This window comes from Melopsittacus undulatus, chromosome 6 (genome assembly GCF_012275295.1).
Source record: "Melopsittacus undulatus isolate bMelUnd1 chromosome 6, bMelUnd1.mat.Z, whole genome shotgun sequence".
In the NCBI taxonomy this organism is placed as follows: Eukaryota; Metazoa; Chordata; class Aves; order Psittaciformes; family Psittaculidae; genus Melopsittacus; species Melopsittacus undulatus.
In genome coordinates this window covers 14,246,417-14,260,837 of record NC_047532.1, presented here as the reverse complement: position 1 = coordinate 14,260,837, position 14,421 = coordinate 14,246,417, and the positions used below count along the sequence as shown (strand labels likewise).

The following is a 14,421-nucleotide window of genomic DNA, read 5'->3' as shown; positions in this document are numbered from 1 at the left end:
GGTGGTGGCCTGGTGAGGGGAGCACCCAGGGTGTGCTCAGGAAGCTGCTTCTTTCTGCAGCCCCAAGGTAACACATTGCCCACTCCATCTTCAGCTCAGAGACAGGCACGAGTCAGCAGAACCCCCCTGTCCCCCCCCAGGCACATCAATCTCAAGCGAGCAGATCATGCAGTGTTCCTGCTCACCAAAGCATCAGGACAGCCTTTGTTTTGTCCAAGCGCGCAAACCTGGGGGCTATAAAGCATTCCTGGTAGAAGAAGGACCCAAGGTACCGGTCACAGCTGAAACACTGCCTTGGGAAGTGGGAGGCCATCAAATGGATGGGTTTGTAGCCCTTGCAGGAGCAGGGCCAGGCCCTGGGGGCTCCAAAACAGCCCCCAAGGTGTCACCCAGCCCATAGCAATCCCCAGAGCTCACCCTGCTGCAGCACTACCTTCTTCACATTGGATGGAGCCAGGGGACTGAAGGGCAACAATGCCAGCTCAGGCAACCCAGCACCCTGCTGCACCCCATCTGCATCCCTTCCAGCCGCACACTGCCCTGCCTGCCTGCCCACAGCTTTGGGGCATCACAGACACTCAGAGCAAGACGGGGTTCAGCTGTGTTGAGTTAGCACCCTCAGCAGAGCCTTGCACCCGGATGGCTATCGCAGCACAATGCACCTGAGGCTGCACCTTAATGTGCTTGCTTTGGGTGCAATGGGATTCCCTAAGGGTGGCAGACCCTCGTGTTGTGGATCATGACACCACGGCTCACTGGGAGCCACAGTGGGATGCTCCATCCCACTCAGAATCCCAGGGCTGGCCCCATGCCTCTGGGCAGGGGGAGCAGGGTCTTGTGTCAGCAGCAGGGCCCATTGGGGCACTTCCACCATCATTGTACCTGCCCAGTCCAGCAGCACATCAGCACATCCCATCAGTGTGACACACAGGAAAACCTTCCTGGGGAACAGAGAAAACACGGAGAGCAGGGCTGGGATTTTTAGGATGTTTTATCCCAGCTTCCCTTTGGTAGCAGCGATTCCTCAGGGAGGAAAAGGAATAAACCCATGGATCTCCTGGGGGCTTTTCCAGTCCTGTTTTCTATGATCTGTGATTCTCACCAACAGCTCCTCACCAGAGCCGCAGGAAGACGTTTGCAGGGAGATAAGGGAGGCTCTCATCCCGCCCAGCAGCACAGCCTTTGTCTGCTCCGGAGGGACGCCACGGCACATCCATAAGGGAAGCCAGGAAATGGGGCGGCTGCATTCAGCCCTGCAATCAGATCATCAGGCTCTAAATAAATAATCAGATGAGTACCAGGAATGCTGCCTATGCCCGATGCTCTCCCTGCCTGCTCGGGAAACACTGGGCAAGGCTAAGAAGGGAAACTGAGGCCTGATGCATGGGGACCATGGTGGAGGGCAGGAGTGATGGGTTCCTGATCCCTGTCTGCAGCCCATCCGAGTGGCTCTTACATAAGAAAAAGGGTTTGTTCCACCGAATGGCTAGGGCAGTGCTGGACTTTGTACTCACTCACAGGGATCTTCTCCCATCCCCGCTGTCCTGACACAACCTCCCATGCTGGGCTCTTCATCCGCACGGATGAGGATGGATGTCCTTGCTAAAGGAGAGCTGCTGTGGGTGCCACTCTGGTCCATGCCATGGCCACGCTCAGCAGCAGCACATGGCAAGGAAACCTTTCTGGCCATGGAGATGTTCCCTGATCCCTTTCTGGGGAGCTTTGGTTGCATGGAGGAGATCAGATGAACACAGATTTCTTATTAAGATTGATTTCCAAAGCCAGAGCAGCTCCAGCCCCTGGTTATGTTTGTCCTTCCTCCTCCTGGCCCCTTTCCATTAGCTCTCTCTGCAGCTCCTGCTCATTGTGCATCACATCCCTTACTGCAGTGACAAACAAGCTGGTGCCTCCCTGATCCCCGCTCCACGCCGGGTGTCCCTGTCACGCTGTGCACAGAGCCCCATTGATGGGGAAAGGTCACCCGAGGCCAGGAGGGTGATGGCTACAAGGAGCTTTTGTGCTGGGTGTGCTGGGGACACGGGTGGGGATGAGCCATGGCAGTGCTGCCAGCTCTTTCTGTGCACTGTGTGGGATGCTCTGGGATCAAGTCTCAGCCAGCAGCATCACACTCCTGTGCTGTTTGTAGCCCCTGGGAAAGGGGTGCTGGGGAAGGGGATACCCCAAGCTGGTGGTGGGGAAGAGCTGGGAAAGCTTTTGGGTGATTTGGGAAGCAGGGAGTACAGAGGCAAGTGGGATAAACCAGCTGGGAACACGTTTGGGCTGAAATCCAGAGGGGATTATCACCAGCAGCACAGGGATCTGGGGAGGCTTTGCAAAGCCACAGGCACTTCGTGAGCCATTCAACCATTGCTGTTTTGGATGGGAACCAATCCTGCATTAAATGGGGAAAGGTGATGCTCCCATGTCCCAGCCACCAAGGCAGGAACACAGTCTCTGTCCCCATGATGTCCCCTTTGCCCCATGCTGCTGCCATGGCACTCTTTGGGGTCCTCAAGCTCGGTGGCATTATCTGGAAGCACAGAGGACTCCTGGCCAGTGCTGGTGGTGACACCTCCAGGTTTCCTGCAGAAGCAGCTTCCCAGGGTGTCAGATTGGGAACAGAAAGGGAGATCCCTGCGTACCCGGGATGAGGTGGTTTAACAGGGGATGCCAGTGAGCAGAATCCTGAGAGGCAGGGACAGCCTGGATGCCACAACCTGATGGAGAAATGAGAGGCTGAGACATGTCAGAGCATGACTGCAGGCTGAGGAGGGCTGGTGCTGGTGAGCACCGCAGGCTTTCCTTGCTCTGAGGAGAAAGACTGGCTTGAATGACTCACTGCTGGTGGCAGCCACAGATGCAGCTGTGAATGCATCCAGGAACAAGCCAGGAGAGGGCTTTTGTAAGCCTTCAAGCTGCATTAATCACTCAACCATGAGCCCCTGCGATGATGCCCTGTGGGGCTGGCGATGCTGGGGAGCCCCTTAGTTGGGTAGAGCAGAGCTGTTCCCATAGCACCACTCCTGTATCCGCACCCAGAGATGCGCTGGTGGCTTCAAACAGGAGCCAGAGCTGGAAGCCCTCTAGGGATGAGCACAACATCAGCTCCCTTTGCTGCTGGGCTCTGGGACGAGGTCCAGCTCCTTATGAGTGCAGCACCACCAAGAACCCAGAAAAGCCTGTTCCCCTGTAAATCACACTGCACTGAGCCTCCAGCAGGGAGAGGAGGTGCCCATCCTGCAGGCGAGCGGCCGGATGCTGCTGGGTGCTGCAGGCTCCCACCAGCACAAGTGGCTTCAGCATCCACCTGTTTCAGCATACTCGGGGCTGCTGAGGAGGTTGAATTGTATCTTTAATCCCTCCAGGTGTCCAATCTTGTAGCTATTGTCTCAAGCTGACAGTTGTATCCCCAGCAATGAAGTGGCAGCAAGGCTCTGCAGGCAGCAGTGGGGTCTGCCCTGGTTTCCCCTCTATGTACAACACAGGCTTTCAAAACGTTGCCTTAATGGAGCTGAACAGGGCTGGCCAATTCCTCACTTGGAAATCTTATGTTTGCCCCTGTGTTGCACCAATGAATGCCAAAGCAATGCAGGCTCTAACAACGAAGGTTCCTCATTAAGAGGCATGCGTGGATTTGTGTCTTCTTCCCTCCCCAGACACCCTTTTAGGCATCCATGGGATGGTGCAAGCCAGGATCAGCATTGTAATCATCATGCTTTTCCTTTACTGCTGCTTCCTCTAATACCCTGATGTGCAGAGCTGTCTCAGCAGTGCGGGATGCAGGACATCAGTCAGCAAAGACTTTCACCTGCAGGACTGACCTGGATTCAGCAGTTGGCTGTGTGATGCTTTACAGGAATAGCTGGTACCCTCCTTAGGATGGATCCACATTTAGACGCAGTGCTATCAAAAAAGAAGCCCCCAAGCTCAGTTTTTCACCTTTGAATGACCACATTTGGACATCTTAAGGTCTCTCCCTGCACCACAGTGTGTTTCACACAGGTTACACCTGGCTCTCAGGGCTGCATTCACCCTGCTTGTGCAGCAAGATTTCACATTGGCTTTGTCCTACACTGGCTCTGACCCATGCCAGGACAAACACAGGCAGCTCTATGATAGCCACTCAGTGTGGTGCTGAAAGGGAGCATCCTTTGTGTTGGGGTAGGGGTTATTTGGCCATCAGTCAGTAGCATCAGTCCTCCCCGGGAGGAACCCAAGTCTTCCGGAGGTGCACTGACCACAGGACTCCTGTTTTCATGCTCTTGGTTGCTGGGCTCACCCTCTGCAGGCACCAAGGGCAGAGGGTTGGTGTCACTGAGGTCCCAGGACAGCCAGCCCCTCGTGCCAAGGCTGTCTTTACAAGGCTGCCAAAACCTCCATGCTCCAGTGTCTCCCCAGGCTCCAGAGCTCTCCTTCAGACTCCAGGAGTGATGCTGGCACAGAGCTCACAGTGGTGGATGCCTGGATACAATGGAAAGGAAGAAAACAGAGCAGGAGAGAGATCCTTCTCCTTGCCTCCTGCTGCTAAAGTGCCAAGGAGAGTCCTGAGAGCAAGTACTGGGTTAGATGACATCTGCAGATCAAAACAGCAGCTCCAGGGCATGGCGACTGCACCTCATCACATCACCCAGACATCCAGAAACACAGCCTGGGAGCATCTCCATGAACTGCATCTGCATGGGCCAAGTGGAGATACCTACAACACAGCTCCACAGTACTCCCTGAGCATGGGTGGGAGCATGGATAATATTTGTTGGGAATACCACTGTATCTGGGGATGGTTTGGACCTTCAAGAAGTCAGCTGGAAATAACTGACAGGATGACTCGCAGCCATCAGCAAACAACGTTACTTTCCAGAAAGCAGCAGCAGCACCAGAGGGAAAATGAACTGAAGCAGGTGCGGGAAGAGTTAGGAAGTGCAAGAATTGCATTCCTGAGCCAAATGGACAGATTGAGACAGAGGAAAACAAATCGGGAAGCGAAATGGCTGCCTATTGCCTGGATTATTCAGGCACTGTGGGGAGATGGAGGCTGGGTTCAGGCTCTTTGAGAGCCTGGGAGCTGTGCCTCTGTTTGAGCATCTGTGGGAGTGCTCAGCCTGGGGTGAGGATGGACTTTGGGGTGCATTTCCACCCTGTGCAGGGCTGGGATTGCCCTGGGGATGTGTGGAGCAGCATCCTACAGGAGCACCAGCCCCACCACCGCGATGACCATGAGGAGCCCAGCCAGGATGCAGATGCTGATGAAGACGATGTCACTGGTGTCCTGGCTCTTGATTTCATGGGTGTCCATCGCTTCCCCCTCCCGCTGCTGGGCATCCACCAGGTTTTCTGCTTGGCTGAGCCTGGATGGGTCGGAGCCGGTGATGAGGGTGACGGAGGCTTCCTTCCTCTTGGGCTCACACTGCACCTCGTACCGGTGGATGTCCTCCTGGTCACCCGTGGAAAAGTCAATGTAGAGGGTGCTGATGATGATGGATGTGTTGTTGCGTTTCTGCAACACAAGGATCATGTCTCATCAGCTCATTTCCACAGGGGGTCGACTGGTTTGGCCACAGATCAGACCAGTACCAACTGGGAAGATAGGAGGGAATGCCCCTCTGCAGCCGGTGTGACCAGCACAGGGCTAACCATCTACTCAGCTTGCTTTAAAGGCAGGTTTGCCCATCGCTTACCTGGGATTCAGTGCCGCAGGTGTCGAACCTGGTGTGTATCTTGAAGTTCCTGCCAACCACCTGGGCTGCACAGGATGGGGTCCCCAAGTAAATCCTGTTCCTCTCCAGCTGGGCCAGGGATTGCACTGGGATCTGGATGTGGAAATCTGTGCGGGTGCAGCTGACATTCATGGGCACAACTGTTGGGACACAAAATAAGGTACAAGGGAAGGCCCAGCAGTTTTCAAAGCTCACTGTCCTCATCACACACAAAGCAGGTGATCAACAGGACCAGGAGAAGCAGGGACATTGGCCTTGTGAGTTTGCCATGCCCCTCTCAGTCACTGGCATTGCATGTAGGATTCACATGAGGGGTTTACAAGGATGCTGGGGAAGGACTCTTCATCAGGGACTGTAGCAATAGGACAAGGGGGAATGGGTTAAAACTGAAACAGGAGAAGTTCACATTAGATATAAGGAGGAAGTTCTTTACTGTGAGGGTGGTGAGACACTGGAATAGGGTGCCCAAAGAAGTGGTGAATGCTCCATCCCTGGCAGTGTTCAAAGCCAGGCTTGACAGAGCCTTGGGCAACACTGTCTAGTGTGAGGCATCCCTACCCATGGCATGGGATTGGAACTGGATGAGCTTAAGGTCCTTTCCAACCCAAACCATTCTGTGGGCATCCTCCAAGGGAGACAGCCCAGCCCAGGTCCTGTCCCTCAGCAACCTTCCACTGCCCCCAAGATGGTGTCATTGATAGGGAGCTGGGGAACAGGGAATGGAGTGAGCTGTTGTTTGAGCTGCCCTTGATGCTGAGATGAAGAGCAAGGCAATGGGGAGCCCAGCCCCTCTCCATCACGCTTCCTCTGGCCCCTCTGGATGCAGAAATCATCCATGCTGGGAAAGAAGCAGGGAGGAAAAATGCCCCCCTCTTTAAAGTTAATCCTTGCTTGAAGCATCCACTTGGGCAGTATGAATTATTGAATTATTCCAGCTCCCTCCGAATAAGGGATAAATAAGACACAATAAAATCAATACGGAATAAATAGTGTCACTTTGCTTCACTTAGTGCATTATAAAACCATTAGAAGATTTACCAAATAACTAAAGTGCATTAGATCAAGAGGAGGAGAAAATGGATCCTCTCTCCCGGCATGAAGGCTTTCATTCGAATGGCCATAAATCATACATGCCCAGCCCAAGCCAGGCCCTTCTGTGGGCCCAAAAGGAAAACATCTGCATAACTGGAGAGCTGTGGATGCGGAGGCTGAAAGGAGAACAGCTACACAGCTCAAGGGCTGTGGATGTGGATATGGAGGTTGAGGTGTTCCTTTGCCACCAAGGGCAAAGGGAGAAAGGCAGGAGCCTTGGGCAGCTGGGAGAAGTTACATCCTCTCTGTAATGAGACTTCCCCCTGCTCTTCAGCATCCCATCTATCTGCAAGCTTCTCCACTGGGAATTGGGTTTCTCCATGGACAGACACAGTGAGGCCAAGATTTCTCTCCCTGCACACTGCTGTAAACAAGTAAGAAACAAGCAGGACAAGGACAGGGACTGACCTGCTGTACTACATCCCTGTTAGATGCCTGGTACAACCTCCCTTCCTCAAGAGCCTCGGGACAAGACTCCTTCCCATCTCTTAGTCCTAGAGCCACCTACCCCCGAATCCCTTCTGCTACACTGGAAACGAAGAACATTGTGGTGTGGAGGGATAAAAGCTCATAAACCCATGGCCAGCCGTCCCCAGCTCCTGTTCCACTGGTCCAGCAGCCCTGCTGCGGCTCCAGTCTGCCGGTGAGGCTGCTCCTGTCTGAATCATCCCTGACTCACAGGGCAGCTCAGATGTAATCATCTTCAAACACAACAAATACCATGAACTGCCTGGCTTCGGAGGTGCAGAGGTTGGCAGATACACGAGGAAGGTCGCACATCGCTCCTCCCACTGGCTGCAGATGCACTGGCTGGGATATGGGGCATGCCGGCTGCAGGGAATGCCAGGCAGGCCTGGCTGTGTGGATTTGGGAGTGTCGAATCCCAGGGATCCTGCCCCTGTGATGGTGCAGGTGAGGATGCTGTCTATGTCTGCCTGCTCAGCCAGGTGCCAGTGGGGCTGGAGCATCCTGGGGAGCCCAAAACAGGGTGGTGATGCTGGAGCTGGTCACCTCTCTACAGGCTTTGGTCCCCTAAAATCCCCCTGGGTTTTGCCTGCCTCAAGCCCTAAGGGAGCAGCAGGAGCATGGCAGCGACACATACACAGGGAGAAGAAGCTGGAAAGCACCTCCTGAATACTAAACATGGTGTGCAGCATGTGTGAGACACACTCTGCAAGAGCTGGAGCTCACCCACTGCGTCTTCTCCTCCCCACTCCTAAAGAGCCACGTGCTCTGCTCCTGCAGACGGGCGTCTTCACTGCGCAGTCCTCATAGAAAGTACATGGTCTCAGGCATATCCCAATGGAAATAAAGCACTGAGAGCACCCAGATCAGACCTTACCTCCCACATAGGCCATGGAGAAGCCCCTCCTGGCTGTGTTGCGGTCGGTGTGGAGCACCAGCAGCACCCGGTTGCTGTGGGAGGTGACGGGCACCGGGCTCTCCTGCCCACACCATTGCCCCAGCAGGGACCCATTCTCAGCACCACCATCAAAGGCAGCCACAAGGTCATAGTCACAGCCACCCGTCAGGCTGCTCCGGCCCTCCAGGTCCATGTCCAGGAAGAAGATCCTGACCCGGTAGCCTGGGGGCAGCTGGATGCTCCACTGGCACTTGAGGTTGTTGGGGTAGAAGTTGGGGTACCGAGGGCTGGAGAAGTTCCCTTTGATGGCAGTGAACACCTCCTGGCACTCACCTACTCAGGGAGAAAGGGGAAAAGAAAACATGAAACCAAACCTGAACCCCCCAGGTGTGGATGAGCTGGCGGATGAGCAGTCACCTCTTTTGTTGCTAAAGGGTGCTCTGCCCTTTACTTCACTGCTCCCTTGCTTTGGCTGAGGGAAACCACCTAGTTAGAGAGGATGGCAATGCCCAAGGTGGCCAAAGTCCTACAAGAGGAGATGGTTTTCACCCATATCCCCAGGGAATGGCATGAGCAAGGAGAAGGGTGGCTCTTGCTCAAGAGAAAGAGCCTGGGGCCTGAGACAGCCACAACAGTCCCCTTTGCATTATATGGTGGTTTACACTTCACACCATCCCCTCCTGAGCTCTCCCTAAAGGGCTCCCCTCCACTGTCATCTCTTGCTGCCATGGGAGGTAAGAGCATCACCATCACCACAACCCCAGGGACCCATCCCCATGTCCTTCCCACTGCCCCACCACCCCGAGCCCCCTCCACCTGAGTAGAAATGGGCCTTGAAGCCCCTGCCACCGATGTTGAAGTCTGACTTGAAGAGGATGAGGAGGTGTGGGGTGGAGGACACGGTGCGGGGCGGGCGGGCGCTGCCGCAGTAGCGTCCCAGGCGGGGGGCAGCAGCAGTGGGGCCATCAAATACAGCCACGTAGTCAAAGCCACAGCCCTGGCCCCCCTCCACCTGGAAGTCCATGAACACCAGGGTGAGGGGTGTTCCACCATCGGGTGCCCCGATGCTCCAGCGGCACTCGGCATCATTGGGGTAGCTCTCGGGGTAGCGAGGGCTGGTGATCTCCCCTGAGAGCCCCGTCAGCTGCCCACCGCAGGCGTCTGTGGGGAGACACAGATGATGAGGGTGATGGGGAGGACCATTGGGAGAGATGGACCATCCAGGACCATCCAGGATGCTCTGCCACCTCCATCCCTTCCCAATACCTTTCCGGTAGGCAGCAGCGAAGCCGCGCTTGGCCACGTGGCGGTCGGAGCGGAAGACAACAGCCATAACATGCCATGCGGAGGAGAAGGGTGGCGGGGGGCTGTGGCCACAGAAGGTGCCCAGGAGGTTGCCCCGGTCCCGAGCAGCCCCATTGTAGACCTGGAGGTAGTCGTAGGCACAGGTAGTGTGGTACTCGAGCTCGAAGTGGCTGAAGGAGAGCAGGACGGAGGAGCCCTCGGCCACCACGATCAGCCACGTGCACTCCGTCTCATAGGGGTACAGTCCCGGGAAGTTGGGGCTGGAGAAATTCCCAGAGGGTGCCGAAAGCACCCCCCCGCATTTGATGCCTGGAGGACACAGAGGTGGATGTGATGTCCCCTTTCCAGGGGAAGCCTGGAAGAACGGAGATGGGGTGCAGAGCACCGGCTCCATCCCAGCATCAGCATCCTGGACTCAGCCACCCCTTCTCCTTTATCCCATGTGTCCCACATCACCTTTCATCCCTCCATGTAACCATGCCCTTGAGCTTGTCGTGCTGGGAGAGCACAGCATCCCCTCTATTTATTGCTGGGAAAAAGAAAGTAGGGAGTGAGCTTTAAAGTGAGTTTTAAAGGGTGCCCCTTCTGCCCACCCCTTCAGCTTTGTGCCTCCTGCTGATGATGCTCCCCCCCGGGATCATGGCAGCACCGATGAATTCAAGCTGGGAGGAACAGGGGTGAAGGGCTCGATGTGCTCAACAATGAGTTATGCATGTAGGGATCGATTGGATAATGAAATCTTTATCCTGAGACATGGTTATTATAAAATAAGGCGGGGAGGGGATGGTTGCCACCTGCCCCTGGGTCTGATTAGGGCTGAGGTGAAGAGGCTGCTATTGCGGGCACATACATCATGTCTGCGAGGGATGCAGCCCCTGTGAGGCCCTCAGGAGACACGTGCAGGTTCCCATCAATCTGGGCCAAGTATATTGCAAATCAATAGTGAAGCAGCGTGCATTGCTTTCCACCTCACCCGCTCTGCAGGGACCTGCCATGCCTAGGATGCAGCACAACAGCACATGGGTAAAGAGGTGGTTCCACAAGCAGCAAAGCTGGCCAGATCTAAAACTGTCTTGCTGATTACTGGGGATAGGCAATAAAGTCATATGGGGCTTGTGCTAAAGGAATGATGCTATTGAAATAACCCTGCCCTGCATCCCAGGGGTGGTTTATCCAGGTAAGGTGAGAGGTTTATTGCATGCACAGCAACATACACATGCATACACACACCCATATACATGTATATACATCTGTTATAATGGCATGTAGTGAAAGGACAGGGGAGAATGGCTTTAAGCTGAGAGAGGGGAGACTGAGATGAGCTCTTAGGCAGAAGCTCTTCCCTGTGAGGGTGCTGAGGCACTGGCACAGGGTGCCCAGAGAAGCTGTGGCTGCCCCATCCCTGGCAGTGCTCAAGGCCAGGTTGGACACAGGGGCTTGGAGCAAGCTGCTCTAGTGGAAGGTGTCCCTGCCTGTGGCAGGGGTTGGAACTAGATGAGCTTTAAGGTCCCTTCCAACCCAAAGCAATCTGGGATTCTATATTTACATAGGCATGTGCAACCCCAGAAGTTAAAGAAACCCCTCAGCAAAGCACCTGTACACCACAACAGGACATCCCTTACCTGCAGTCTTCAGTAAAACAAGTGTGAAGCAGCAGAACAAGCACAGAGTGCTGCCTGCACTCGGTGTCTCACATGTTGGCTGCAGATCCCAGCTCCTTTCTCCAGGCCAAGCTGAGGGAAGCAAGTCCCTCTTCCTGGGACCTGCTTGCACCCACAGCCACTGCAGCACTCACAATCAGCCCTCTCCTCCCCGGGGACCACGGGTGCCCATGCAGTGCCTGTGTCCCCAGTAGGAGCTGAGATTGGGCTCTTACCTCTGCCTGGAGCATCCCCGAGAGCCCCACAGAGCACGGCCAATGCTGCCAGGCAGCCTGCCCCCATGCACCCCATCCTCCAGCAGGGAAATCTCCCCTCAGCAGCACCCGAGCATCCTTTTGGAGCTGTCTATCTGGGAGGGGAATAAATAACTAACTAAATAAAAAAGCAGGAGGCCTGTAGAATTAATAATGGAATGAATAATTCATCGCTTGTTTGAATTAAGAGCGGCAAGGCAACTTGATCTATTCCTCCCTTCCTTCACTCAGTTTTAATGATCTGGATCAAATGTCCCAAGGATTTACACTATACCAGATACCTTGTCAATACACTATATTTAGAAGAGATATTAATGTTTCAGATATGGTGTATAATGGCAATAAGTCTGGGCTGACAATATGCCCTTAAGGGGCTATGAAAATAATTTAGCTCACCAGTGAAGCCAGTGAACCAAAATGGGGATTTCAGACTAGCCGCAGAAAAGCACCTCAGGAATGACCATGATTTATGCTACGGCACCCACTGCACGAAGCCAACGGGTGGTAAACGCTGGAGAAACAGGGAATAGGATTTAAATGCAGCCACGGCAGCTGCCAGGTCAGCATCCCTGCAGCAAGAGTCCGGGCTCAGCGGGATGCTCAGCGCAGGAAAGCAGCAGTCGTGAGCACTAAAGATAGCAAATCCCACCTCCCCGGAGGGACGTTAGAGATGGATTGTGACTCATGGGCAAAAAACATCGATTATTATAGAACCTGCTATGGCCTTGGAGCATTCCCAGGTTCTTCCATGCCGCTCACACTCGGGCTCTCGGATGCAGCCGGCTGACGGTGCTCAAACCTTTGTGTTCGGTGGGAAAGATGAGCCACGTTAAGTGGAAAACCCCAGTCCCAGCAGCAGTTCAGTTCATTCCCGCCTGCCCAAGAGGGAAAAGACTTTCCTGCTGCCATATCCCACACCCAGGTGAATGCCAGGAAACAAAACCCACGAGGGCCTCCCGGCATGAGGGACCTGAAGAAGTCACCTTCAAGGCAGCAGGGGAAGCAGCAGCGCCTGTCTCTAAATCTCAGGCGAGGAGACAAGTTGCATTTATTAATTAAGCAATGAGGATCGATGCCTGAGACATTTCCTGTGGATTAATGATGGGCTGGGAGGAGCTGACGGCCCGAGGTGCTGCTAAGGACCATTAACGCCAACTGGTCATGAATCCCCAGGAAATGCTCCATGCCAAGGTCGTTAAGTGCCTCAGGATATTTATGGGCAATAATAACAATAACATTTGTACAGGCTCTCTCCTCACTGCCTGGCCTCGCTGGTGTTGGGGCATCCCAGCCAGGAGCCCTCCACCCTGAGCCAAGCTGAGGGGGGGACAAGCTGAGGGGGGGACCATCGGGGTGTCTGTTCTGGGGTGCTGAGCACTGCATCACACCACCAGCACCAGGAGGAAGAGCAGGAGATGCAAGGCAGCCCTGCCTGTCCCTGGGGACTGCTCCAGTGCAGGTTCTGGAGATGGCTGTGATGCTGGCACAGACATCCCAGGGATGCTGCAGAGCTTGGTTATCTTCATCCCTAACAGGCTTGGAGAGGAGGCCTGTCCCCGTGTCTTGTGACACACCTCTGGGGCCACAGCCTGCAGCAAAGAGGCAGGAGATGACTGGCATCATGGCCTGTGGTGCTGGGGCTTCTCCTGGGTGCTTCCACAACCACAACCCTCATAATGTCAGCCAAAAGTTCTGAACCCTCCCAGTCACGACCCCCTGGGATCAGGGACAATGTGCTCCCTGACTTCATCACTACACAACAGAGCAACACATTCATCCTCACCACATCCACCTCCAGCAACACCCACTGTCCTCCAGTCCTTCCACCACCAGCCTCAGCACCGAGCCATATCCCAGCATGGAGCCAGTGTTCGGGACACTGGTACCTACAGAGCCACTTCTCTCCATCCCTCCAGCTGCGCTCTGCATCAGGGATACCCATGGGATACAGGGACCGGGGCTGTGCAGCACAGCAGCTGTGTCCCGCTCCCAAGAGACCTCATCCATCAACCGCAGACACATTCCCCCTCCTCCTGACCTGGGGATGGCCATTCACTGGCTGGCTCTGAGCACAGGATACACTGCTCAGGTTGGATGCAGCAGGGATGCAGGCAGAGGAGGCCGGCATGGAGGTCAGAGGTGCTCTGGGTCAGCCCAGGGTGCTTTGGTCCCAGCCAAAGTGGGTGATTTCAAGGTGTGTTGCCTCTGTTCCTCTGTGGGCAGATTTATAAATCATGAGTGAAAAAGGCATTTGATTCATTTAAATAGAAAGGATGTGCTGAGGACTGCGAGACTTCAGAGAAGATCAAAGGTTTAAATACGGTCCCCAGGAGAAACAGGAATTATTTAGGCAGGAAATAATGAGATGAAATTAAGAAAGTATTTAGGCTGCACATGGGGAAGAAGAAAGGAAGCGAAGGGAAAGCCCTCTCCCCAGCAAAGCGCTGCAAGGGTGGTGGGGGCTTCCTGGGGGAGCCAGAGCACAGGGGCACCCTACCAGCACCCCTGTCCCACCAGCCACTGCAGGGAGCTCACGCAGCTCCAGAGATCCCACATAATGGACAGCATCACATCATTCCCTGTGAAACTGCCACCGCAGGGTAGTTCCCAGGTTCCAAAGGATGCAAACCTCTCATCCTCCCTCTGTAGGGAAAATCCTACCCGGGAGCTTTTCCATTCCACATCTCTGCCTTTGCAGGAGCACCATGCAAGCCTCTAAAAGGGGCTGTCCCCAGTTGGAAGAGAGGACTCCAGCCTGGGGAATGACAAAAGGCAGGAGGGGGAAGGGAGAGCAGGGTGGAAAACAAAGCCCAAAGTGCCTAGGGGCGGTTTAAAGGCCCCTCCGAGTTCATACTTCCAAAGGCATCGTCTCCCCATGGAGAACGTGTGGCAGAGCCCCCGTCCCCTCCGGCGCGGCACGCATCACCTCCTCCCGCTCCGCCCGCAGCCTGCCTCTGCAGGATCGCAACCCGCAGCACTCACAGCTTGCTCCGTCTCTCACCACCCTCCCTTGTAGCCAGGAACAAAGACAG

At 54.9% G+C, this 14,421-nt stretch overlaps 1 protein-coding gene across 2 annotated transcripts; it reads right to left on the bottom strand.

The window, feature by feature from the left end:
• Positions 1 to 994: 994 nt before the first annotated feature.
• CDCP2 (CUB domain containing protein 2) lies at positions 995 to 12,681 on the bottom strand. 2 transcript variants are annotated; one of them, XM_005151150.3, is made up of 6 exons: positions 11,351 to 12,681; positions 9,436 to 9,783; positions 8,986 to 9,330; positions 8,149 to 8,502; positions 5,676 to 5,854; positions 995 to 5,494 (listed from the first exon to the last, which is right to left on the bottom strand). In XM_005151150.3, exons 1-6 carry the CDS (start codon positions 11,424 to 11,426, stop codon positions 5,180 to 5,182), a joined length of 1,617 nt encoding a protein of 538 aa, XP_005151207.2. In that variant the 5' UTR covers positions 11,427 to 12,681; the 3' UTR covers positions 995 to 5,179. The 2 variants fall into 2 exon arrangements, with proteins under 2 accessions (XP_005151207.2, XP_030906685.2); XM_031050825.2 differs by lacking the exon at positions 11,351 to 12,681 and having other exon boundaries at positions 9,436 to 10,805.
• Between the last annotated feature and the right edge of the window lie 1,740 nt (positions 12,682 to 14,421).